Consider the following 26,306-nt stretch of genomic DNA (forward strand, 5'->3'; position numbering starts at 1 on the left):
TCCTTTTATTGACAGACCCTTCAAGTAAATATTGTCTGACGGAAACTTGCATTATGGTGGCTGCTAAAATAACCGAATCGCTGGACCGTACAGTCGACCCTTGTTCTGATTTTTATCAATATGCCTGTGGTGGATGGATAAAGAAGAACCCATTGCCGGATGGAAGGTCACGTTGGAATACTTTTAATAGCTTGTGGGACCAGAACCAGGCGGTCATGAAGCACTTATTAGGTAAATAAAACAGAAACTGCTGAGCTTGCTTTGACATCATGTAGACCTGAACATCTAGTTGGGTTGTGTGTTTGTTACACATTAATGAGGAAGTATATGATTCTCGCATCCTCTTCTTGCACTCACCTCTGTGGGATTATTTTTTCCAATTTTAAAGCATGTGTTAATTTTTCTTATTGATTAAAAACAAAAGCTATATTCAGGCAACATTATTTTTCTGCAGGCTAAATGCACAGCGTATATAGTTATAAATCATTGTGACAGTGTTCATAAATTTCCTTGTAACTTTCTATCATAAATTACAGTACTGGAGTGGTTAACATATGATAGCACTGGAAGTATTGGCGTTGAAGCAAAAAGTGTGAAAAAAGGTTTAAAAAAAATAATCTCCTGCACATATTAAAATAATATACTCATGTTTAGCTCTCCAGTGAAGCAGAACTTCAAAGGTGCAGTTACATTCAATATAAACAATAACAATAATTCTAACATTGTGATAGTTTGGCATTTTAAGTTTTCTGTGACTGACTTTAATGAAAAAGAGGTTTATGAAGTAGGCAGCAGGATTATAAATACAAATTATCTGGGTGGTGGAATTGATGGCTTTGTGGCCAAGCTTGCCGATGATGCAAAGATGGGTGAGGGGCAGATGGTGTTGAGGAAGCAGGGAGTCTGCAGAAGGACTTGAGCAGGTTGGCAGAGTGGGCAAAGAAGGGGCAGATCAAATACAACATAGCAGAGTGTAGGAGGAATGCACTTGGTAGGAGGAATAAAGGTGTAGACTATTTTCCAAATGGGAGAGGATTCAGAAATCGGAGGTGCAAAGGGACCTGGGAGTGCTGGTGCAGGATTCCCAAAAGGATAATTTGCAGGTTGAATCAATTGTAAGAAAGGCAAATGCAATAGAAGCATTCATTTCGAGAGGACTTGAATATAAAAGCAAGCATGTAATGTTGAGCCTTTATAAGGTGCTGGTTAGGCCTCATTTGGAAAGTCGTGGGCAGTTTTGGGTCCCATATCTGAAGAAGGATTCGCTGGTGTTGGAAAGGATCTGGAGAAAGTTTACGATAATAATCCCTGTGATGATTGGGTTGACGTAAAAAGAGTGTTTGAAGGCTCAGTCACTGGAGTTTAGAAGGATGAAGGGCGATCTCATGAAACTTACCAAATAACGAATGGCCTCAAGTAGATGTGGAGAGGATGTTTTGGGTAGTGAGGGAGTCTAAGACCAGAGGCCACAGAATAAAAGGACATACCAGTAGAATAGGGTTGAGGAGAAATTTCTTTAACCAGAGGGTGGCGAATCTGTGGAATTCATTGTCACAAATGGCAGTGGGGGCCAAGTCATTGGGTATTTTTAAAGCCGAGATTGGTAGCTTCTAGATTAGGAAGGGTGTTACATGTTAGCAGGAGAAGACAGGAGGACATCAGCCATGATCGAAGGGCAAAGCAATGTCAATGGACCTAATGTTTTAATTCTGCTCCTCTGTCTTACAACCTTATGCTCCTAAATTCCAATTTTCCATGTGTAAAAAAAGGTGTTCAATTTAGATGTAATTAGCACAAGCTATTTTCTAGGAGCTATTTTTATATATTAGAAAGGACATTCTTAAGTCCTCAGGAACAAAAGTCATAGAGTCATACAACATGGAAACAGAACCTTCAGCCCAACTTGCTTTTGCCAACCAAAATGCTCCATCTGGGCCCATTTCCCTCTAAACCTTTCCTATCCATGTGTCACTGCAAACGTCTTTTACATGCGATTGTCATACCTGCCTTAACTACCCCTGCTGGCAGCTCGCTCCATTTATCCACTACCCTCTGTGAAAGAAAGGTTACCCCTCAGATTCTTATTAAATCTTTCCCCACTCACCGTAAACCTATGTCCTCTGGTTCTTGATTCCTCTACTCTGGATAAAACACTGTGCATCTACCCTCTCTATTCCCCTCTTGATCTTATACACCTCAATAAGATCACCCTTCATTTTCTTTCATTCCAAGAAATAAAAACCCAGCATGCCCAACCTGTCCCTATAGCGTAGGGTCTGAAGCCCTGGCAACATCCTCGTAAATCTCTGTACTCTTTCCAGCTTAACATCTTTCTATATATGACTATTTATGGCTGTACGATCAAGCAATCCGCAGTGTACAGATACAGGATAAAGGGTATAATGTTCAGTGCAAGATAAAGCCCAATTAAAGATAGTTCAAAGGTCTCCAATGAGGTAGATGGAAGGTCAAGACCGATCTCCAGCTGGTGAGACGATGGTTCATTTGTCTGATAACAGCTGGGATGCTGTTCATTGACTTTAGTTCAGCATTCAACACAATAGTCCCCAGCAGACTGGTTGAGAAGCTGCTGGAACTGGGGCTTAGCACCCCTCTGTGTGCCTGGGTCCTGGACTTTCTCACTGCCAGGCCCCAAGTGGTCAGGATGGGGGAACACACATCTAGCTCCCTCACCCTGAACATAGGATCCCCCAGGGCTGCGTCCTTAGCCCCCTACTGTACTCCCTGTACACACATGACTGTGGGTCCAGGTTCAGCTCAAACTCCATCATCAAGTTTGCTGATGACACTGTGGTGGTGGGCCGGATCTCCAACAACGATGAGAAGGCCTACCGGGAGGAGGTGGCTGATCTGGCACTCTGGTGTCAGGACAATAGCCTCCTCTTGAATGTCACTAAAACAAAGGAGCTGATTGTGGACTTCAGAAGGGCTAAACATCCAAGGACGTACACGCCACTGGAGATAAATGGGTCGACTGTGGACAGGGTGAGCAGTTTTAAATACTTGGGAGTCCGCATCACAGAGGATCTGACGTGGGCAACGCACATTGCCGCACTGGTGGGTAAGGCTAAGCAGCGCCTTTACCACCTTAGACAATTGAGGAAATTCAGAGTGTCTCTGAGGATCTTTCATTGCTTCTACTCTGGGGCTGTAGAGAGCATCCTGTCCGGCAACATTACAGTCTGGTTTGGGAACAGCTCTGCCCAGGACAGGATGGCCCTGCAGAGAGTAGTGCGTTCGGCAGAACGCACCATGGGAACTACACTCGTCCCCCCTGCAGGACCTATACATCAGGAGGTGCAGATCCAGAGCAAGCAAGATCATGAGGAACCCCTGCCACCCCAGTAACGGACTGTTCCAGATGCTACGATCAGGCAAACGCCTCCGCTGTCACGCTGCGAAAACGGAGAGATGAGACGGAGCTTCATCCCACAGACCATCAGGACTGTCTACTTTTATAACCCCAGAGACTAAATTTTTGTCGACACTAATAGTAACTTATTAACTTTATTTATATGCTGTAACTGTAATTCTTTTTTGTGCACAACCCGCAGGCATTGCCACTTTCATTTCACTGCACAGTATGTGTATGTGACAAATAAATTTGACTTGACTTGACTTGGAAGAAACTGTGTCTGAATCTGGAGATATGAGCTTTCAAACGTCTGCACCTCTTTCCTGATACAAGAGGGGAGAAGAAGGGGTGACCTGGGTGTGACTGGTCCCTGATGATGCTGGTGGCCTTGCCAAGGCAGCATGAAGTTTAAATGGAGTCAATACAAGGGAGATTGGTTTGTGTGATGGTCTGGGCTACGTCCAACAACTCTCTGCAATTTCTTGCGGTCTTGGCTGGAGCTGTTCTCAGACCATGCTGTAATGCATCCCGATAAAACGCTTTCTGCGACACATCTGTAGATGTTGGTGAGTGCATTTGGGGAGTTGCCAATCTTCCTAAGCCTTCTAAGGCAGTAGAGGCATTGTTGTGCTTTCTTGGCCATTGGTTTGAAGTGGCTTGTCCAGGATAAATTGCTGGTGATATTTATTGCAAAGAACTTGAAGCTTTCAAGCATCTCTACTTCGGCACCCCTCAATGTATACCGAGGATTGTGTACTGCTACACGTCCTGAAGTCAATCACAATCTCCTTTGTCTTTCTGACATTGAGGGAGAGGTTGTTGTCTTGGTACCAGGTTACGAGGTTCATTGTCTCCTTCCTGTAGTCCGTCTCATCATTATTTGATATCTGGCCCAAAGCAGTAGTGTCGTCTGCGAATTTGTAAATGGAGTTGGATTGGTATTTGGCTGCTGTGGTGGTCCCTGGGGGATTAGGCCACTCCCTGGATTAAACCTCTCGGCACTAGATGGACAGGTCAGGGGGGATGGCCTTAAGCTACGGGGTTTCTGGAAGTGGCGGAGATCATCCCTTAGACTTCCTCGTGGCTTGGAGTTGAGCAGATGCAAATAAACAGTTTTCCTGAATCCAACCGGTGTCTTGCTTCATTCCACACCCGACACCGCTACATTGGTGATTCGAGGTTCCATTATTGTTTATAATGGATGCCAACGCGGAGCCGATCGCTGACCAGGGCCACCTCAACGCCGTTTCCCTGAAACTACCCACGTTTTGGACGGCTGAACCGGACATCTGGTTTCAGCAGGCAGAGGCGCAGTTCAACCTCCGGGGCGTGACTGTCGATGACACATGCTATTTTTACGTGGTCGGGGCCCTCGATCAAGCTACTGCACACAGCATCAAACCCTACCTCCAAGCTCCGCCCGCTGACAATAAACACGCCAGCCTGAAGGCGCTCCTGCTTCGGCAATACGGCCTCAGTGAGTTTGAACGGGCGGCCAAGATCTTTCGCATGGACGGCCTCGGCGATCGGCGCCCGTCCACCCTGCTCAATGAGATGCTCTCTCTCCTCAACGGCCACGCGCCCTGCTTCTTGTTTAAGTACGCCTACCTGCAGCAGCTTCCCCATGACATCCTCCTGCAGCTGGCTGGCGACTCCTTCGCAGACCAGCAGTCGCTGGGGGAGCACGCCGACATGCTCTGGACGGCCCGTCTGCGGGACGTCAACGCGCTGGATATCACCTCCGTGGCTCTGGGAGTTCTACCTCAGGTGGGTCCTTCCATCGATCGGGTCTCCGCTGCGACCGGACGTCCTGCTCGACCTCTTCCCGCGGCCGTTCCACCTTCCTCTGCCGCCGCACAGCAGCCTCTGGCCCCGCAGTCCGCTCCAGCCGCCACCGGCCGCTCTCGCTGGTGCTATTACCATCAGTGCTGGGGCGCTGCAGCTCGCCTCTGCTGCCCGCCGTGCTTTTTCCCGGGAAACGCTGGGGCCAGCCGCCAGTAGTCCCTGCCGTGGCCGGCCAGATCCAGCGCCTCTTCGCGTGGGACAGGCGCTCCGGAGGCCGTGTCCTCATGAACACCGGCGCCGAGTTGACTGTCCTCCCTCCTTGTCCTGCGGGCGGGTAAGAAAGAGCCTGTACTCACCGCGTCGAACGGGAGTCCTATCCGTATGGCGTCCGCCCCGTGCCGCTCATGGCAGTTCACCGTCGTGGTCATCCCCCAGCCGTTGCTGGGAGCGGACCTTCGCGCCTCCTGGTGGACGTTCGGCGTCAGCGCTTGGTGCACTCTGCGACCATGGAGCCCACCGCCCTGCGTTTGGGGGAGCCTATAGCGCCGCCTGCTGGCCCGTTGTCATCTGCGGATGCCTGACCCAGGTGCTGGCTGACTTCCCTGCCATCCTCCAGCCTCAGTTCAGCCATGCCAACCCGCAGCACGGCGTGGTGCACCATATTATGACTACCGGCCTGCTCCTCCACGCCCGGGCACTCCGCCTAATGCCTGATAAGCTCCGCATCGCCCGCGAAGAGTTCCGGGTCATGGAGCCATTGGGGATTGTTCGCCCCTCCAGCAGTCCGTGGGCTTCCCCGCTCCACATGGTCCCCAAGGCCAATGGGGGCTGGCGTCCTTGTGGGGATTGTCGACGGTTGAACGGCGCCAGCACGGCGGATCGGTATCCCGTGCCCCACCTCCAAGATTTCAACGCCCATTTGGCAAGCGCCACGGTTTCCTCAAAGGTGGACTTGGTGCGGGGGTATAATCAGATCCCGGTACACCCCGACGATGTGCCTAAAACCGCCCTCAACACGTCCTTTGGGCTTTTCAAATTTGTGCGGATGCCCTTTGGACTTAAAAATGCCGCGTAAGCTTTCCAACGCCTCATGGGCGCGGTATGCCGTGGCCTCCCTTTCCAACGCCTCATGGACGGGGTATGCCGCCGCCTCCCTTTCCTTTGTGTGTATTTGGACGACATCTTGGTGGCTAGCTGCTCGCGGAGGGAACACTATGCGCACCTTCGCCAGCTCTGCCAACGGCTCAGTGAGCATGGCCTCGCCATTAACATCGACAAGTGCCGCTTTGGAGTTCCCACTATCGACTTCCTCGGCCACCGGGTGACTGCCAGGGTGCCGTGCCCCTGCCAGGCAAGGTCAACGCCGTCCGCTGGTTTCCCCGCCCGTCAACAGTGCGGGGTCTGCAGGAATTTGTTGGCATGGTTGCCTTTTACCACCGTTTTGTTCCCTCAGCTGCCTGGCTCCTGCGCCCGCTGTTTCAACTGTTGTCGGGCACACAGAAGGACCTGCAGTGGACTGCCGGGGCGTTAGTCCGCGCCACGATGCTCGTCCATCCACGGGTGGACAAGCCGACTGCCCTCACGACAGACGCTTCCGAGTCAGCGGTTGGAGCGGTGTTGGAGCAGCTGGTGGACGGGTGCTGCCAATCGTTGGCTTTCTTCAGCCGTCATCTCACCAACGCTCAGCACAGTTATAGTGCCTTTGACCTTGAGCTCCTCGCCCTGTACTTGGTGGTGCGCCATTTCCGTTACTTTCTGGAGGGTTGGGTGTTCACAGCGTACACGGACCACAAGCCTCTCACCTTCGCTCTCACCAAGGTTTCTGACCTATGGTCCGCCCGGCAGCAACGGCAGTTGCCGTTCATTTCTGAATCTACCACCTCCATCTGGTACGTCGAGGGTAAGGACAACCGGGTTGCAGACGCACTGTCCCGCCCCACCATCAGTGCCGTGCTCGCAACCTCCCCAGGGATTGACTCTGGCGGCGGCTCAGCTCCTGGATGACGAAATGTCCACCTCCTGGACCGCCATCTTGGGCCTCCGTCTGGAGGACGTCCCCTTTGGGCCAGGAGGGGCAACGCTGTTGTGTGACATTTCCACGGGTCAGCCATCGTCCCTGTCAGCTGGCGGCAGAGGGTGTTTGACGTCATTCACAGGATGACTCATCATTCTATCAGGGCGACGATGGCTATGGTAGCCGCTCGGTTTATGTGGTACAGGTTGCGAAAGGAGGTTGGTCACTGGACGCGCACCTGTATGTCAGACCTCCAAGGTCCAGTGTCATGTCCGGGCCCCTCTGCAGGAGTTCGGCTTCCCCCGTCAGCATTTTGATCACATCCATGTGGATATTGTGGGCTCCCTCCTGCCATCCCGGGGCATCACCCACCATCCTAGACCGCTGCACGCGGTGGCCGGAGGCCATTCCCCTTGTTGACACACCTACGGCTACGTGCCCGCGCCCTGGTGGCCAATTGGATTGCCCGTTTCGGTGTGCCTCTGGACATGACCTCAGACCGGGGGGCCCCAGTTCACATCCGAGCTCTGGTCGGCCATGGCTCGCCTGTTGAGCATACAGCTTCACCGTACCACCGCGTACCACCCGCATATAACATATAACATATAACATATAACAACTACAGCATGGAAACAGGCCTGTCCGGCCCTACCAGTCCATGCCGACCATTCTCCCTGACCTAGTCTCATCTACCTGCACTCAGACCATAACCCTCCAATCCCCTCCTATCCATATACCTATCCAATTTACTCTTAAATAATAAAATCGAGCCAGCCTCCACCACTTCCACCGGAAGCCCATTCCATACAGCCACAACCCTCTGAGTAAAGAAGTTCCCCCTCATGTTACCCCTAAACCTTTGTCCCTCAATTCTGAAGCTATGTCCCCTTGTTGGAATCTTCCCCACTCTCAAAGGGAAAAGCCTACCCACGTCAACTCTGTCCGTCCCTCTCAAAATTTTAAAAACCTCTATCAAGTCCCCCCTCAACCTTCTACGCTCCAAAGAATAAAGACCCAACCTATTCAACCTCTCTCTGTAGCCTAAGTGCTGAAACCCAGGCAACATTCTAGTAAATCTCCTCTGTACCCTCTCCATTTTGTCGACATCCTTCCTATAATTTGGCGACCAGAACTGCACACTATACTCCAGATTCGGCCTCACCAATGCCCTGTACAATTTCAACATTACATCCCAACTTCTATACTCGATGCTCTGATTTATAAAGGCAAGCATACCAAACGCCTTCTTCACCACCCTATCCACATGAGATTCCACCTTCAGGGAACAATGCACAGTTATTCCCAGATCCCTCTGTTCCACTGCATTCCTCAATTCCCTACCATTTACCCTGTACGTCCTATTTTGATTTGTCCTACCAAAATGCAGCACCTCACACTTATCAGCATTAAACTCCATCTGCCATCTTTCAGCCCACCCTTCCAAAAGGCCCAAGTCTCTCTGTAGACTTTGAAAATCTACCTCACTATCAACTACTCCACCTATTGAGCACTTCCATCGCCAGCTCAAGGCCGCCCTGATTGGCTTGATGCCCTGCCCTGGGTGTTGTTGGGTGTCCACAATGCCCCAAAGGAGGACCAGGCCACCTCCTCCGCTGAGCTGGTTTACGGTGCTCCGCTCACGGTCCCGGGGGTATTCGTCCCGTCGCCGCGGGGCCAGCAGGAACTGCCATCTTCCGTCCTGATGTGCCTCTGAGGCTGGGTTGGTGCCCTTGCTCCTGTCCCAACGTCACACCATGGCCCTTTCTGCTCTCACGTCCCTTCTGCCCTGCAGGACTGTGCCTACGTTTTATTACGCAGAGATGCTCACCGCACTCCACTCCAGTGGCTGTACAAGGGCCCCTTCAAGGTGCTCCAACGTGGCCCTACCACTTCCGTGCTGTACATGAGACGGTGTCGGTCACGTGCCTGAAGCCGGCTCACGTGGATATTGACCAGCCAGTGCGGGTTGCTCAGTCCCGGCCTCTGGGCCGCCCTCCGGCTCATCATCCTCAACCTGGGCCTGCGTCGGTTCCTCCGCCGTTTGAGGTGTGCACCCGGGTTGGGCAGCTCGTGCGCCCCCTGTCCGTTTTGTGCCTCTGGCACTAGATGGACAGGTCAGGGGGGATGGCCTTAAGCTACGGGTTTCTGGAAGGGGCGGAGATCATCCCTTAGTCTGCCTCGTGGCCTGGAGTTGAGCCGATGTAAATAAACAGTTTTATTTACATCTGCACAACAGTTTTCCTGAATTCCACCAGTGCCTTGTTTCATTCCATACCCGACACCGCTACATTGCACAGTCATGAGTGCATTAGGGGTATTGAAGAGGGCTGGGATTGTTGTGGGGCATCTGTGTGGAGGATTATCGAAGAGGATGATTTGTCACCTAACCTCACAGTTTGTGGTCTGTTGGTCAAGAAGTCAAGGATCCAGTTGCAGAGTGGAGTGCTGTCTCCAAGTTCCACGAGTTTGGAGATGAGCTTGGATGGGATAACGGTATTGAAAGCAGACCTGTAGTGTGACCTGTATAGGTGTCCTTCTTATGCAGGTTTTCCAGGGATAAGTGTAGGCCCAGAGAGATGGCATCAGCAGTGGACCTGTCGTGGCGGTAGGCAAACTGCAGTGGGTCAAGGTTGCTCGGTAGGCTGGATTTAATGTGTTCCATAACCAACCTCTCGAAGCACTTCATGATAGACAATAGACAATAGACAATAGGTGCAGGAGTAGGCCATTCAGCCCTTCGAGCCAGCACCGCCATTCAATGCGATTATGGCTGATCACTCTCAATCAGTACCCCGTTCCTGCCTTCTCCCCATACCCCCTCACTCCGCTATCCTTAAGAGCTCTATCCAGCTCTCTCTTGAAAGCATCCAACGAACTGGCCTCCACTGCCTTCTGAGGCAGAGAATTCCACACCTTCACCACTCTCTGACTGAAAAAGTTCTTCCTCATCTCCGTTCTAAATGGCCTACCCCTTATTCTTAAACTGTGGCCCCTTGTTCTGGACTCCCCCAACATTGGGAACATGTTTCCTGCCTCTAATGTGTTGGATGTAAAGGCCAAAGGACAGTGTTCATTAAAGCATGAGATCGTTTTGCTTGGCACAGGGATGATCGTGGTCTTGAAGCGTAGGATGTCTTCCAGGTTCTGAAGTATGCGGTCAGGGACTTGCAAAGCAGTTGCGTAGGATGTCATCCAGGTCCGCAGACCAGCAAAGACCAATTTCCTGGAGGGGATCTTCCTGCTTCCGTTTTTGTTTTGTAGGCAGGGAGTAAAAGTGTGTGTTGATGGTCAGATTTCCTGAAATGTGGCTGGGAAATGTAGCGGTAGGTGCTTTTTATGGATGTGTAGCAGTGGTTGCGGGTCTGCCTCCTGGTGGGAGAAGAGACGTGCTGGTCGTATTTTGCTAGTATGCTCTTGAGGTTGGCTTTTAGATTAGTTCAGTTTATTTTGGAAATCCAGCGCGGAAACAGGCCCTTCGACCCTTCGGTCTGCACCGCACAGCAATCCCCGCATATTAACACTATCCCACACACGTTAGGGACGATTTTTACATTTACCAAGCCAATTAACCTACATACCTGTACGTCTTTGGAGTGTGGGAGGAAACCGAAGATCTCGGAGAAAACCCACATAGGTCACGGGGAGAACGTACAGACTCCGTTCAGACAGCACCTATAGTCGAGATCGAACCTGGGCCTCCGGCGCTGCATTCGCTGCAAGACAGCAACTCTACCGCTGCGCCACCATGCCGCCCAAATTGAAGTTCCCGGCTATAATGACCAGGGGTTTGGGGTGTTTTGTCTCAAGGCTATTGATAACGGCATACTTGGTTCTTGGTTCTTCTTGGTTCTTGGTCCTTCAAAATATTCCAAATGGAATTTAAACTGGAGGTGGCGGAGTATGGACTTAAGCAAGAAGGGCTTCTTGGACAAGAGCTGCCTTAAATTTAGTTGCGTCTGGTTGAATAACTATAGTAGGGTGAAGACTATTCCATGCTTTAATTGTGCGAGGGAAGAATGAATTGCTATACACATCTGTCTTGATAGCTGGTATCTCAAATTGAATCATCCGCATGGGGAAGGATGTAGACTGCTGTCAGGATAGATGAGGTGAATCCCCTCGGCAGGTAATAGGGACGGTACTTCACTCACTTTCCATAAGCAGGGTGACCAAAACTTAACACAATACTCCAAAAGTTGCCTCACTATCATTTTGTACAATTGTAACAAAACATCCCAACCTCTACACTCAGTACCCTGACTAATGAAGGCCAATGTGCCAAAAGCCTCCTTGACCACCCTAACAACCTGTGACACCTCTTTTAAGGAACTATACACCTGCGCTCTATATCCCTCTGCCCTACAACACTCCCAGAGCCCTGCCATTCGCTGTGAAGGTCTTGTCCTGGATCGACTTTCCAAAATGCAACAGCTTGCACTTATCTGTATTAAAGTCCATTAACCATTCCTCATTACATTAGCCCAGCTGTTGAAGGTCCAGCTTTAACCACATGAGCTTTTGTTAACTGCATGAACATTGTTGATTTGTTTAATTTAGTGTTGATCCATAAAAGAGTCATAACTAATTCTTCAACATTGTGTGGTTACAGAGGTTTAACTGTAATACAAAAGATACTGGCCTTGTGACAAGCGATCCCTGCCAAATTAGAATGGCTGATTGTCTTTGTGCTGAGAGAGATCATCACAAGCCTCTTGTGCACAAGAAAAACATTTTCAGCACAAAGCTTGATCTATCTAGCTGATAATAGGACAGATTCAGTCGATGTGTCAATGATTTTCATGCTTTTGCAACTGCAGATGTAAACAAGCTGAAGCTAATAATTGTCGAGAAACAAGAATGCAGTTGCTAGTATCCTCCCCTCCGTGTCTTTCCCCTGCCTCCACCCACACCCCTGTGCACGTATACATCTCCCACCATCCTCGTCACCCTGCTCCTTTCTCCATCTCCCATCATTGAATCTCATAATTCCTTTTATCCCCCCTCTTTCCCCTCCCTGCTCTCCATTCCATCCTTATCCCTCCCTCTGGTTTACATTTCATGCCTCCTCTTCTCTGCCATCCTTTTGTCTCCTTTTCACCTTTGGCCTTTGTCACTAACTCCATCCAACCACCAATCACTGCTGCTCCCCTCACCTGTATCACTTTCTGCTTGCCAGGGTTTGCTTACTCTCACTTTTTTCCAGCTGTCTCTCCCCAGCTCCATCAATTTGAAGAAGGGTTCCGACCCGAAACATTGTCTGTCCATTCCCTCCTCAGATGCTGCCTGGCCCGCTGAGTTTCTCCAGCAGTTTGTTTTTTTGCAAATAACTGTCATCTGCTCATCCACTCATCAATTTCTGGGACTCTGGAGCTGCCTCACAACTCCAGAGACCCAGGTTCCATCCTGACCTCAGGTGCTGCCTCTGAGGAGTTTACATGTTCTTTGTATGACCACGTGAGTTTTCACTAAGTGTTCCAGTTTCCACCCACGTCCCAAAGATGTGCGGGACTGTAGGTTAAGCGGCTTCTGTAAAATTGGCCCTGTGGGGAGTGGTCAAGAAAGTAGGATAACATTGAACCAGTGACTGATGTTCGGCCTGGACTCAGTGGACTGAAGGACCAGTTTCCATGCTGTATCTCTAAACTTAACTCATGTAACTGAATGGGAGGACAATGTAACTTAAAGTGAGTTGGGGTGGTTAGTGTGGCGGTTGAGAAGGTGGCGAAAAAACTGGAGTAAATGAAGAAATTTTACTGGAATTAAATGAAGATTGCTTCAAAAGTAAATTACAATGTAGAAGGTTTTGAAGCCAATTCAGCCATTAAGGGGATAAAATGTGATCAGTGGTTGTGATCATTTGCAAGTTCATGTAATTTTACAAGAACTAACTTGAACCATTTTCCCATTGTCAGACGTCTCAATGACTTTTGCGAGGAAGGTTCCCTTTTGGGAATGGGTCCCTTCAATAAACGCATGATGAATTTTCCAGATCTGAAGATTACATTGATACTGACTTGGTGCTTCTTCCAATATGATTTGAGTAGAGAGGATCATGAGTAGCATTGCAATGGAGTGCATTATTGAGTCGGTTTATTGGAAGGTAATGAACAAAATATTGCAGCAACATATTTTCCCCACCACCAACGGGATCCCACCACTGGTCACGTCTGCCCATCTCCACCCCTTTCTGCTTTCCACAGAGACTGTTCTCTCCGCAACTCCCTGGTTAACTCGTCCCCCTCCCCAGAGACTTTCCCCTGCAAACATAGGAGATGCACACCTGTCCTTGTACCTCCTCCCTCGACTTAATCCAGGGACCCCGACAGTCCTTTCAAGTGAGGCAGAGGTTTACTTGCATCTCCTCCAACCCCATCTACTGTATCCGGTGCTCCTGGTGAGGGCTCCTCTACATATCAGCCAGACTTGAATCATTTCACAGAAGCTTACGCTTTTCGTTCTTACCAACTGTTTCTTCTTCAAACAACACAGTCGTTACCGTGTGGTCGTGGTGAAAAGCTGTTTTCTCTCCATCCTCTGAGACTAAACTGACCCCCAATCTCTGTGGCTACGCTGGCTGCCTCAGATGTAGACACTCCCATTACGTATTAAATCACACCCACATGCATGCAAAAAAGACAGAAACTAGAAATATTAAACATGGCCTTAATATAATGACAGTAACTAATTTAAGCGTAAATGGCTCCTCCACCTTTTGTGTTCTCATCCAAATCTTTGACATGGATGACAAACAGCAATGGTCCCAGCACCGAACCTTGAGGTACACCGTTAGTACCATGGTACCTTGCAGGTAGGGAAAAACCCATTCTCTCTTCCACACCAATCCCCACTCTTTCTTTCTCCCTTCTCCATGACCAATCCTCTCCCTTTTATTCATTATTCCCCCATCTAGACTGCGCTGGAAGGCAGTTGAATGGATTTTGGGATCAATGTTGACAGCTAAACAGACTGAGATTTCAGTTGTTTGGGATTTCAATTGCCACTTCTTGCACGGATTCAGCATTGTTTGATGTTGTGTAATAAAGCCTTGTAAACTAAGGGCATATTATCGCTAGGAGTCCTTAAAGCAAAAAATCATAAATATAATGTTTATAAATTGCACAATGTTGGTACCTGGGGTGTGTTTGTCATTTGCATTCAGTCAGAATTTTCATATTCAACTTGTGTTATTTGTTTAAGGCAAGCTTAGGGCTGTAAAACAGATGCAGTTAGGTAGTAACTTTCATGCTGGCTGTGTTATTGTGAATGTCATATCCCTCACATAGAAGGATTGAACCCGATGCTACCATCTACATCCAGGTCCCTAACAAATTTACCCACTTCTCCAAACTCAAACAATGGGGAATGTACAACATACAATGCCACCTTACATTCAAATGTATTTCTATCAATTCACTCTGCCAAGTTCCTGTTCCATTTGTCAATAACTGATAAAACATTTTACAGGCTTCAGAAGCATCAATGGTCTCAGTAAAAACAACCACATTACCCATGAGGAATACCATTCATGATTTTTGCTATGATAATTTCTGAATCTGGACATTTTTACGGTAGTTTGTTGTTTTCCTAATGTGAATCGGAACCAAATTAATCATCACCAGTTAATTGGTAAATTTAAGGTGGCTTCTTATGCCTTAGAGTCACTGGCACATATAAACCATTCTTCAGATTTACTCTTCCTTTTAAAACAGCCATTTGATATGAGAAATCAGGGTTTGAATTCTGCATAGATTGATGGCGATGATGAACTACCTCTGAATAGCAGCCCATTGACGGTGTCATTAAATGAGATTTAATCCAGAAAAAAAAGATCTTGTTATTCCATTTGACCTTTATTGATTCAGAATCCATTGTATGCCGCCTGTTGGTCATTGAGATTAAATAGATTGACTCTGTTGTGGTTGGAGTTTGTTCATTGCTAAATGCTGACTGATTTATAACTTCATTAATATTGATCTTTTGCCTCTGGAACACAGTGTTTTCATTTAAATAAACATATATTTTATCCATGAACAAAATGCAAAGATTAGTATAGCTAAGACTTGAAGTGTATGAAATGGTATAAAGTTGTTTTTGTAAAAACAAATGCAGCATTCATTTCGAGAGGACTAGAATGTAAAAGCCAGGGTGTAATGCTGAGGCTTTTTTAGCCACTGGTCAGACCACATTTGGAATATTGTGAGCAGTTTTGGGCCCCATATCTGAGTAAGGATGTGCTGGCATTGGAAAGGGTCCAGAGAAGGTTTACGAGAATGATCCCAGGGATAATTGGGTTAACGTGCGAGGAGCTTTTGATGGCTCTGGGCCTGTACTCACTGAAATTCGGAAGGATAAGGGAGATCTCATTGAAATCAACTGAATAATAAAATGACTAGAGGGCACAGCTTCAGAATAAAAGAACGTACCTTTAGAATCGAGATAAGGAGGAATTTCTTTAGCCACAGGGTGGTGAACCTGTGGAAATCATTGGCGCAGACCGCTGTCGAGGCCAAGTCATTGGGTATTTTCACGAGATTATGATATTACAGCTATTCCAGAAATATGATTGGGGATGGATGGACTGGCAACTTAATGTTCTGGGGCACAGATACTACAAACATGATAGAAATGGAGATAAGAGTGGAGTAGTGTTTTTAATTCCGGAGATCGTCACAAAGATACTTGGAGGATATTCCTTGGGAATGTTCAATGCTGCTATGTGGGTAGAACCTAGGAATAAGAAAGGGCCAATCATTTTGAGATTATACTATAAGACCCCGATTTGTCAGTGGGAATTAGAGAGCGAATATGTAGGGAGTTTGCAGGAGATCGTGGGAATATTAGGGTTGTAAAGGTAGGCAATTTTAATTTCCCTCATATTTAATGGGAGTGCAACAGTGTTAAAGGATTAAATAAAGCTACCCAGGAAAGATTTCTCAAGCAATATGCAGATGGCCCAACCAAAGAGGGGGCAACACTTGACCTCCGGTTGGGAAATGAGGCTGTGTCAGTAATTGACGTGTGAGTGGGAGATTACTAGAAGAACAGTGACCATAATAATATTGGTTTTAAATAGTTATGGAAAGAGATAAGATTGGTCCACAAGTTAATGTCCAAATGGGGTAAGGCTAATTTTGATGCTGTCAGACTGGTTAAACAGGAGAGGCTTATAAAAGTGAGGTAGGGAGAGTTCAGGAATAACACATTCCTATTGGAGTGAAGGGCAAGGCTGGCAGCATTAGGGAATCCTGTCTGATGAGAGATATTAAGGCTCTGGTCAGAAAAAAAGGAGGCATGTGTGAGGTATAGGCAGCTAGGATCATGTACGTTGCTTAAGGAGTATAAGGATGTATGAGTGACATTAAAGGGAAATAAGGAGGGTAGGAAGGAGATGTGAGATATCCTTGCTTGATAAGGTAAAACAGATTTCTCACACCTGCAGCAATATTACGAGCAATATTATGAGTTTAAGGAAGGAATGGGTCCCTTTAAGGACCGGAGATGTATGAGATCTAAAGTGAATACTTCTTATCATCGAGTCATACAGCATGGAAATAGGCCCTTTGACCCAATTGTCCACACCAACCAATATGCCCCATCCACACGAGACCCACCTGCCAGCATTTGGCCCGAATCCCTCTAAACGTATCCTATCCATGTACCTGTCTAAATATTTCTTAAATGCTGTAATAGTACATACCTTAACTACCTCTTCCGGCAGCTTGTTCCATATTCCTATCACCCTTTATGAAACAAAACAAGTTGCCTCTCAGGTTCCTATTAAATCTTTCGCCTCTCACCTTAAACCAATGTTCTCTGGTTCTTGATTGTGTGAGAAACTCTACATTTACCCTATCTATAATACAACATCTCTGGAGAATAGGTTGGTGTGCAATACAAACTTCTCATTTGACTACACTGTGACAGTTTTTACCAAATGGAATTGAAGTGCCGTGTTTGAGAATGAGACTTTTTCAGTTTTTCTCTGACATTGTGTTATGGCCTCAGAGTATCTCTTGGCAACACTGAATGTATAATTGTGAAATTCTGAAGTTAATAAACTGAGGTGCTAAGGTGTAGAGTTTTCAACAAAGAAACAAACTTTTGCATAGGTTCCAAAAGGAAAATAACTGAAAATAAATAATTTTATCTAGGATTCATTTTTAATAGAAGCTTTTATTTCACATTTGTACCAAATAGGTTTAAATATATACTGTTGCAGAAATGAGTACGACATTCCAGTAACATTCATGTTTTGTTTCCAGAACCTGGCAAATGAAACTAATCACACACCCAAAATGTTAATGCCAATATTTAATATTTTTTCATCTAAATGCTTCCAAGTTACTTTTGATAATCTTATATTATCACAAATGCAATAAAATGCATGCCCACTGAACCACACCTAAGTGTCTAGCTACCCACAGTAATGTCTGGACAAGTTTTATAAAAATATCTTGGTCTCTCCCTCAGACATTTATATTGTTTACTTTAGATTGGTAATCTGCTTGCTCGATGTCGCTAACTCAAAACTGCTCTGATTGAGGGAGAACATTAGTTGTTTACCAAGGAATATGGAAAATATTATATGAATTTATCAGTAATGTGACTCAAGGCACATTCCTTTTTTTTGCAAAAAACTTATTCATTCATTCATTCAAAACAAAACACTGAAGCAGAGTGTCCCAGTACACTTGTGTCAGGCACCTCGTATTGTTGAATTGCAATACAAAATTTACTTACGTTTTAATCATTTTGTAGGTATGTTCTCTATTTAAAATATTATAAAAGTAAATCAGATTTGACATATTACTTTACGTTTTATTACTATTTCTAACTCCATTTGAGTTTTGGAGGAAGAAATTGTTGCATGATCTTCACTGCTTGTTACTGTAGTGCTGACACAGTCCTCTGGAGACTGTACTCACATTGACTCTGGGAGCTGTGAAAAACCATGACTGTTGCAGCATTTGAAGAGAATGGAATGGAAACCAAAGAGCATACCACATACCACATACCACATAGAACACATTTTCATCTGTTGTTTACTATCACCATATTGAAATAATATAGTTATTATAGTTATAATAATATAGTTCTTACACATTTTGTAATTTGTGTTCAGATGTTTTAAATCAGGCTTCTAGCTAACCAATTAAATAGTTATTATCTCATTGATGTTTTGTAAAATTATGTCTTCTATCCAGTAAAAGAGGATTTATTGTTTCCTCCATCAACCCCTCCTCCCCCCCCCCCCCCTTTCTATGATAAAAAATGAGGATCTACCTCAATCTTAATATTATTGTAAAGTCATATTAATTTATACTTCCAAATTGTAAATCTTGGGTAGATGCAATGCAACAGATTTTTTTTGTAACCTGAGTGTCAATTTGTGAGCTGCTACTTACCATTTCAATGATTGACTTGCGTCTTTAATCATTTTTAGCATATGCAAAGATTCGTGTTAAGATATAAGTTTAGCTGGCTGATTGAATCACGTTTCCCTCTCCAATGAGTCTACTGCAACTGGTGTTCTCAGGCAGACACTTTCCAGTACTGGGCATGCCTTAACTGAACATGTACAGGGAACACAAAAACACTGATTCTTTGCACATCATCAGATGAAGTGAAGGAAAAAAAACTGCAGATGCTAGTTTAAATCGAAGGTAGACACAAAATACTGGAGTAACTCAGTCTGAAGAAGGATCTCGACCTGAAACGTCACCCATTCCTTCTCTCCCGAGATGCTGCCTGACCTGCTGAGTTACTCCAACATTTTGTGTCTACATCAGATGAAGTGTAATCTGTGCAATAGGTATTAGATATATATTTCACTGTTTTAATGAAACATGATGAAAGTTAAATTTGGCACTTGGTAAAATTGAGGCGTCAGTAAAATTAACATATGTTATAGTGCATTTCAATTCCAAAGCACAAAAAGGGACTACATCATGGAAAACTAGTGGGATTTTATAACCAGACATTTATTACTATTCAAAAGTTTTTTTTTTAAAAGACCAATCAAACAATTTATTGATTAAGTTAATTTTATTTTAGGCTTGTGCTATTCGCTAAACCCTTGACTTCATAGAGTCATACAGCATTGAAACAGGCCCTTCAGCCCAACTTGCCCACACCGACCAACATCTCCCATCTACACTTGTCCAAATGTTCCTTAAACATTATAGACAATAGACAATAGGTGCAGGAGGAGGCCATTTGGCCCTTCGTGCCAGCACCGCCATTCAATGTGATCATGGCTGATCATTCTCAAACATTGCAATAGTAACTGCCTCAACTACCTCCTCTGGCAGTTCATTTCGTACACCCCGAAAATGTTACTTCTTGGGTTCCTATTAAATCTCCCCCCCTCACCTTAAACCTGTGTCCTCTGTTTCTTGATTCCTCTACTCTGGGAAATAGCTCTATAAGATCCCCTGCAACATTCTCGAAAATCTTCTCTGCACCCTTTCCAGCTTGACAACATCTATCCTATAACATGATGCCCAAAACTGAACACAATACTCTAAATGTGGCCTCACTCAACATCTTATATAACTGCAACATGACCTTCCGACTTCTATACTCAGTACTCTGATGACTCTTGAAGGACAATGTGCCAAAAGCCTTTTTGACCACCTGTGACGCCACTTTCAATGAACTGTGTCTCTGCACTCCGAGATCACTCTGCTCTACACCACTCCCCAGAGCCCTATATTCACTGTGTAGGTCCTGCTTATTTTTAGACTTCCCAAAATACAACACCTCACATTTCTCTGTGTTAAATTCCATCAACCATTCCTCAGCCCACCTGCCCAATCGATCAAGATCCTGCTTCAATTTTTGATACCCATCTTCACTATCTGCCCATTTATTCACAAAATGCTGGAATAACTCAGCAGGTCAGGCAGCATCTCGGGAGAGAAGGAGTGGGTGACATTTCGGGTCGAGACCCTTCTTCAGACCCTTCTTCACTATCTGCCCTATCTACCCCCCTCTCCCTCTCCCTCTCCCTCTCCCTCTCCCCCCACCCCCCCCACCCCCCCCCCCCATGGTGGTCACTGTATTTTTCTGTTTTATAAATAATTGTATACCTACGGTATATATATATTCCAATATTTCAAACACTTAACAAATTGAATATTATTTATTTGTTGCCATATAAACCTAATGTAAACTAACCTAATCTAACCTCACCTAGTTTAACCATTCCTAATCTAATCTAACGTAACCTAGTCTAAACTTTTTTGAGTTCATTAAATTTATAAAACTCACACTTCTTTATTTTTTCCTGCGGCCTGCAAAAATGTGCCAAATATATAATGTGGCCCTCGTGCAGAAAAGTTTGGAGGCCCCTGGTCTAACCCAAGAAGTGGGCAACTTAGTAGGTGTGGCATGGATTGTACAGATGTTCCACATTCACATTCTGTGTCTGCCGCACCTGCATAGCCCCATTTGCTCATATTGGTCTTGCATCGGCCCATCCCTGTACGAAGCCTATTGAGTGACTTCTAGGTCTTCCAGTCACACTTGTGACCAGGTGGTAGCTGTTCCTTGGTTGGGATTGGCAGCTTTTCGTGGTAAATCCCTGTGTATATTTGATGTGCAAATGATTTACAAATTATAAGGATTAATGTACAGCATCCTGAAATTCCAGGTAGTGGTAAGCAGCCATCAGGTCTGCACCAAGCCACAACAGCTTCCTGAAAGCAGCCAGATCAAACGTGGTTAGTGAGGTACAGCACATCTAAAAACCTCGAAACCTCAAATCATAAACTGTGTGCACAGAGTTTTTGATTGCCGGCTCTGCCATACTCCCATATCTGCGGGCAGGAGCATATTGCACCTGGTACTTTCACGTAGGTTCACCCTGTGACCACGTGGATCTTCTCCGGGTGCTCCGGTTTCCACCCACACTCCAAACATGTACAGGTTTGTAGTTTAATTGGCTTTGGTTATATTGTAAATTGTCCCTAGTGTGTAGGATAGTGTTGATGTACAGGATGATCGCTGGTCGGCGCAGACTTGGTGGGGTGAAGGACTTGTTTCACCACTAGATATCTAAAGTCTAAAAATATAAATGTGGTCTATACAGTGCTTACCAGGCTTTAACTGAATGCAGAAACAGTGATCCTCTGCACCCCGTCAGGTGGGATAACATTGGTGTACCAAGAGATACATTTATATCCAACTGTTTTAACAAATATTGAGAGATTAATCAAAGAATCAGAAAGATGTAGGAAAGATTATAGGAAAGATGTTGTCAAGCTGGAACGGGTACAGAGAAGATTTACAAGGATGTTGCCAGGACTAGAGGGTCTGAGCAAAAGGGAGAGGTTGAGCAGGCCGGGACTCTATTCCTTGGAGCGCAGGAGGATGAGGTGTGATCTTATTGAGGTGTATAAAATCATGAGAGGAATAGATCGGGTAGATGTACAGAGTCTCTTGCCCAGAGAAGGTGAATTAAGGACCAGAGGACATAGGTTTAAGGTGCAGGGGAAAAGATTTAATAGGAATCTGAGGGGTAACCTTTTCACACAAAGGGTGGTGGGTGAATGGAACAAGCTGCCAGAGCAGGTAGTTGAGGCAGGGACTATCCCAACACTTAAGAATCCATTATAAAGGTACATGGATAGGACAGGTTTAGAGGGATATGGACCAAACGCGGGCAGGTGGGATTAGTGTAGTTAGCCGGTGTGGGCAAGTTGAGCCGAAGGGCCTCTTTCCACACTGTATCACTCTATGACTCTACAAGAATTTGAATATTCATGAATCACTCTGAAAAACTAAAAAGTATTAATAATACTCAATAACAATCATTTAGAAGTTAACAAAAATTGAAACTTTAAAAAGATGGTTCAACTCAATTAATTCAGATATATAAATTAGCTGAAAGTTCCTCAGCACTGAAATGAATGGGAATTTAGGATGCATATTTATCAGTGTAATAGCTGACTTCAAGTAACCTTTGTCAAGTAACCCTTGCATCCCCTGTCTCTCCATCCCCCCCCCACCCAGGTCGTACCAGCGTCAAAGTCGTCTTGTTGAGTCTCGTCTCTCCTCATTTTCACCTGGGCCTCAGCTAACAATGGTCTGTTTCCTTTATCAGTGTTACTTTTTTGCCTATCTTTCATTCATTTGTTTTATATCTCTCTACATCACCGTCTATATATCTTGTTTCCCTTTCCATTGATTCTCAGTCTGAAGAAGGGCCTCGGCCCGAAACGTCACCTATTCCGTTTCTCCAGAGATGCTGTCTGACCCGCTGAGTTACTCCAGCTTTTGTGTCTATCTTCGGTTTTAGACAGCATCTGCAGTTCCTTCCTACACATAGTTATATATTCCCAGGTTGCGCACATCAAAGCCAACTGACTTTAGTTAATCACATCTTGCTGGTTACCTTCTAGCGTGGCAGACTACTGGCCGATTACTTGTTACCTGGAGTTGCTTGTTTATCATTGCAAATGAAGAAAAGTTTAAAAAAATCTTAATATTTAAATTATTATTTTTATTATTTAAAATGTAATTGTTCCTTTACCCATGCAAGTCCTCACTTCTGTACCTTACACTGAATTACCACTGCACAATATGTTTCTTGTTGAACTCTTAAATAAAAATTACAGGAGGTGTTGATTTTTAGTTCCATCTGTTATTGAACAGATTGAGTTGTGCACATTGACGATGTCATCGTACGCACAAATATTGTGGAGATTACAATCGTTGTATGCTGAGTCATGCCTGAAAAAGTCCATTTCAATTTCTTGTCTGGTTAGATTTCAATAGAAAATGTGCAGATAGACTTCAAAACAGACATGGAACTATGCCCAGGCACATTTCATAGAGAAATGCAAATTTTCTCGATAACTATCTTCAGCTGTTGGGTGCCAGAACCTTAACATTCAAGGTTGTGTGCAAAATCTAGAATTATGATTTCATAGTTAGAAACATTGTCGGTCATGATAATCTAATTTAGTCTAATAATTTTCCATGATTTTCTGAGCTGTTATCTTTTTAATTATTATTGTTGAGTCGCCCTCCACACCCTAGATGATACTGTTCCGAATACAACGGCATATTCATTGGTAGTTTAGTGGTATAAACGGGGTCCTCGTGGCCTGAGGTTATCACAAGTGAATGATCGGTTCTCTGCTACAAAATAATCTCTGGTTTTGATTAGGGGGTGAATGTATAGCAGAAGGCAGCAAGATCTCCAAGATCTGTTCTGAAAACTACTTGAGGTTTTAAAGCCTAGATAAACCACCGGAATAATCCTTTTTTCATGTTCTTAAAAGAACCCCTTAAACATAGAAAATATTGAAAATAGGTGCAGGGGGAGGCCATTTGGCCCTCCAAGCCAGCACTGCCATTCATTGTGATCATGGCTGATCATCCACAATCAGTAACCCGTGCCTGCCTTCTCCCCATATCCCTTGATTCCACTAGCCCCTAGAGCTCTATCTAACTCTCTTTTAAATTCATCCGGTGAATTGGCCTCCACTGCCCTCTGTGGCAGAGAATTACACAAATTCACAACTCTCTGAGTGATGAAGTTTCTTCTCACCTCAGTTTTAAATGGCCTCCCCTTTATTCTTAGACTGTGGCCCCTGATTCTGGACTCCCCTCTTACTTTTAAGGATCCCTATTGACTGTAATCGCTGACATTTTTTAACAAACATTTTACAAATTCATATTCATACAGCATGGAAACAAGCCCTCCCATCCATTTTGCCCATGCTGACCAACATGCTCCATCTACACTAGTTCCACTTGCCAGCGTTTGGCCCATATCCCTCTAAACCTGTCCTATCCACATACCTGTCCAAATATTTCTTAAACGTTGCGATAATACCTGCCTCAATTACCTCCTCTGGCAGCTCATTCCATACACCCACCACCCTTTGTGTAAAAAAAAATTTTCTTATGAAATCTTTCCCCCTCCTCGCCTTAATCCTATGTCCCCTAGGTCTCCATTCCCCTACTCTGGGCAAAAGACTCTGCATCTACCCAATCTACTCCTCTCATGATTTTGTACACCTCTATAAGTCCTAGCATGCTCAAGCTTTCGTTATAACTCAGGCCTTCGGGTTCTGTCAACATCCTCGTAAATCTTCTCTGCATCCTTTCCAGCTTGACAACATCATTCGTGCAGCGTAGGTTTACTAGGTTAATTCCCGGAATGGCGGGACTATCATATGTTGAAAGACTGGAGCGACTAGGCTTGTATACACTGGAATTTAGAAGGATGAGAGGAGATCTTATCGAAACGTATAAGATTATTAAGGGGTTGGACACGTTAGAAGCAGGAAACATGTTCCCAATGTTGGGGGAGTCCAGAACAAGGGGCCACAGTTTAAGAATAAGGGGTAGGCCATTTAGAACTGAGATGAGGAAAAACTTTTTCAGTCAGAGAGTTGTGAATCTGTGGAATTCTCTGCCTCAGAAGGCAGTGGAGGCCAATTCTGTGAATGCATTCAAGAGAGAGCTGGATAGAGCTCTTAAGGATAGCGGTATCAGGGGGTATGGGGAGAAAGCAGGAACGGGGTACTGATTGAGAATGATCAGCCATGATCACATTGAATGGCAGTGCTGGCTCGAAGAGCCAAATGGCCTCCTCCTGCACCTATTGTCTATTCCTAAACAAGACTTTTGCAGAAAATATTTTAGCATTTATCTGCTTGGCATTAAAGATATTCCACATGCCAAGTGTATTCTAAGGTGTTCTAAGAATGCTATAAGGTGATAACCTCTGCATGTAGCATTCAAATTGCTCCTGCTTATGTTGATGGAACATAAAACAGCAGAGGAGCAGTCCCATGGCCCACAATCTCTGTGCTGACCAAGAAGTTTTGCATGGTCAAATTCAGGTTCTCAGAATGATCCAGGACGTTTTTAGATTGTGATATATCAAAATGGCCCTTTTAAAAAAAAAACGTTTCTTGGCTACAACTTAGAACATGAAATGAAATACACCCCCAGCAACTGAAAAGTGAATTTGGATTGATTAATAACTAAGAACCTGTAAGGCGATCTACATAAACAATAAGCCTCAGTTATCTTTTCTAGCATATTTTTTTCATTTCGGATTTTACACAAATAAAGCTTAATTATCTATGGAGATATTTTTTCACCGTGCATGTTCGGCTACATGATTTCCACATGGCCAGTATTTGCAAGTTTAAGCCAATTACATGAACATAATTCTATGATTTTGCAGTTTGAAAAGTGATCCAATGGCATTATTTCAGGCAACATGCTAATTGCTTTTCCATTGTCCTCATCACCAGAACTCCAACAAAATTGAGCCTAATCTGGTTTTTTTTGCATACCATAATCACTGCATCATAACTTCAGTGTCAAACAATTAAAGACATTGTATTGTCTCATTTTACTTAACTACCATGCATGCATAACGAGACCTTGGTGTCCTAGTACACCAGTCACTGAAAGTAAGCGTGCAGGTACAGCAGGCAGCGAAGAAAGCGAATGGCTGGTTGGCCTTCACAACGAGAGGATTTGAGTATAGGAGCAAAGTGGTCCTTCTGCAGTTGTATATGGCCCTGGTGAGACCACATCTGGAGTATTGTGTGCAGTTTTGGTCTCCTCATTTGCGGAAGGACTTCCCTGCTATTGAGGCAGTGCAATGTAGGTTCACGAGGCTAATCCCTGGGATGGAAGGACTGTCATATCTGGAAAGATTGGACTTGTATTCATTGGAGTTTAGAAGGATGAGAGGGGATCTTATAGAGACGTATAAAATTATAAAAGGACTGGACAAGCTAGATGTAGGAAAAATGTTCCCAATGTTGGGGGAGTCCAGAACCAGGGGCCACAGTCGAAGGCTTTCTGAAAGTCAAGGTACACTACATCCACCGGCTCTCCCTTGTCCATTTTCCTAGTTACATCCTCAAAAAATTCCAGAAAATTAATCAAGGGATATGGGGAGAAGGCAGGCACAGGTTACTGATTGTGGATGATCAGCCATGATCACAATGAATGGTGGTGCTGGCTCGAAGGCCAAATGGCCTCCTCATGCACCTATTTTCTATGTTTCTATGTATTCTGTAAAATGCAAGCTGGTTGGAACATAATGATCTTCTGGTCTGAGAGACTGAAAGAGATGAAGCTGGAGATTGA

General features: G+C 45.2%; 1 protein-coding gene across 5 annotated transcripts in view; it reads left to right on the top strand.

The window, feature by feature from the left end:
- Positions 1 to 26,306, top strand: part of ece2b (endothelin converting enzyme 2b) — a 183,454-nt gene that overhangs the window by 80,504 nt on the left and 76,644 nt on the right. For all 5 annotated transcript variants that reach the window (XM_078410191.1, XM_078410193.1, XM_078410190.1 and 2 more), the window contains one exon: positions 16 to 231. In XM_078410191.1, coding sequence (XP_078266317.1) covers positions 16 to 231 — 216 coding nt within the window. The remainder of the gene's footprint in view (positions 1 to 15; positions 232 to 26,306) is intronic.

Source organism: Rhinoraja longicauda, chromosome 13, assembly GCF_053455715.1.
Source record: "Rhinoraja longicauda isolate Sanriku21f chromosome 13, sRhiLon1.1, whole genome shotgun sequence".
Lineage (NCBI taxonomy): Eukaryota > Metazoa > Chordata > Chondrichthyes > Rajiformes > Arhynchobatidae > Rhinoraja > Rhinoraja longicauda.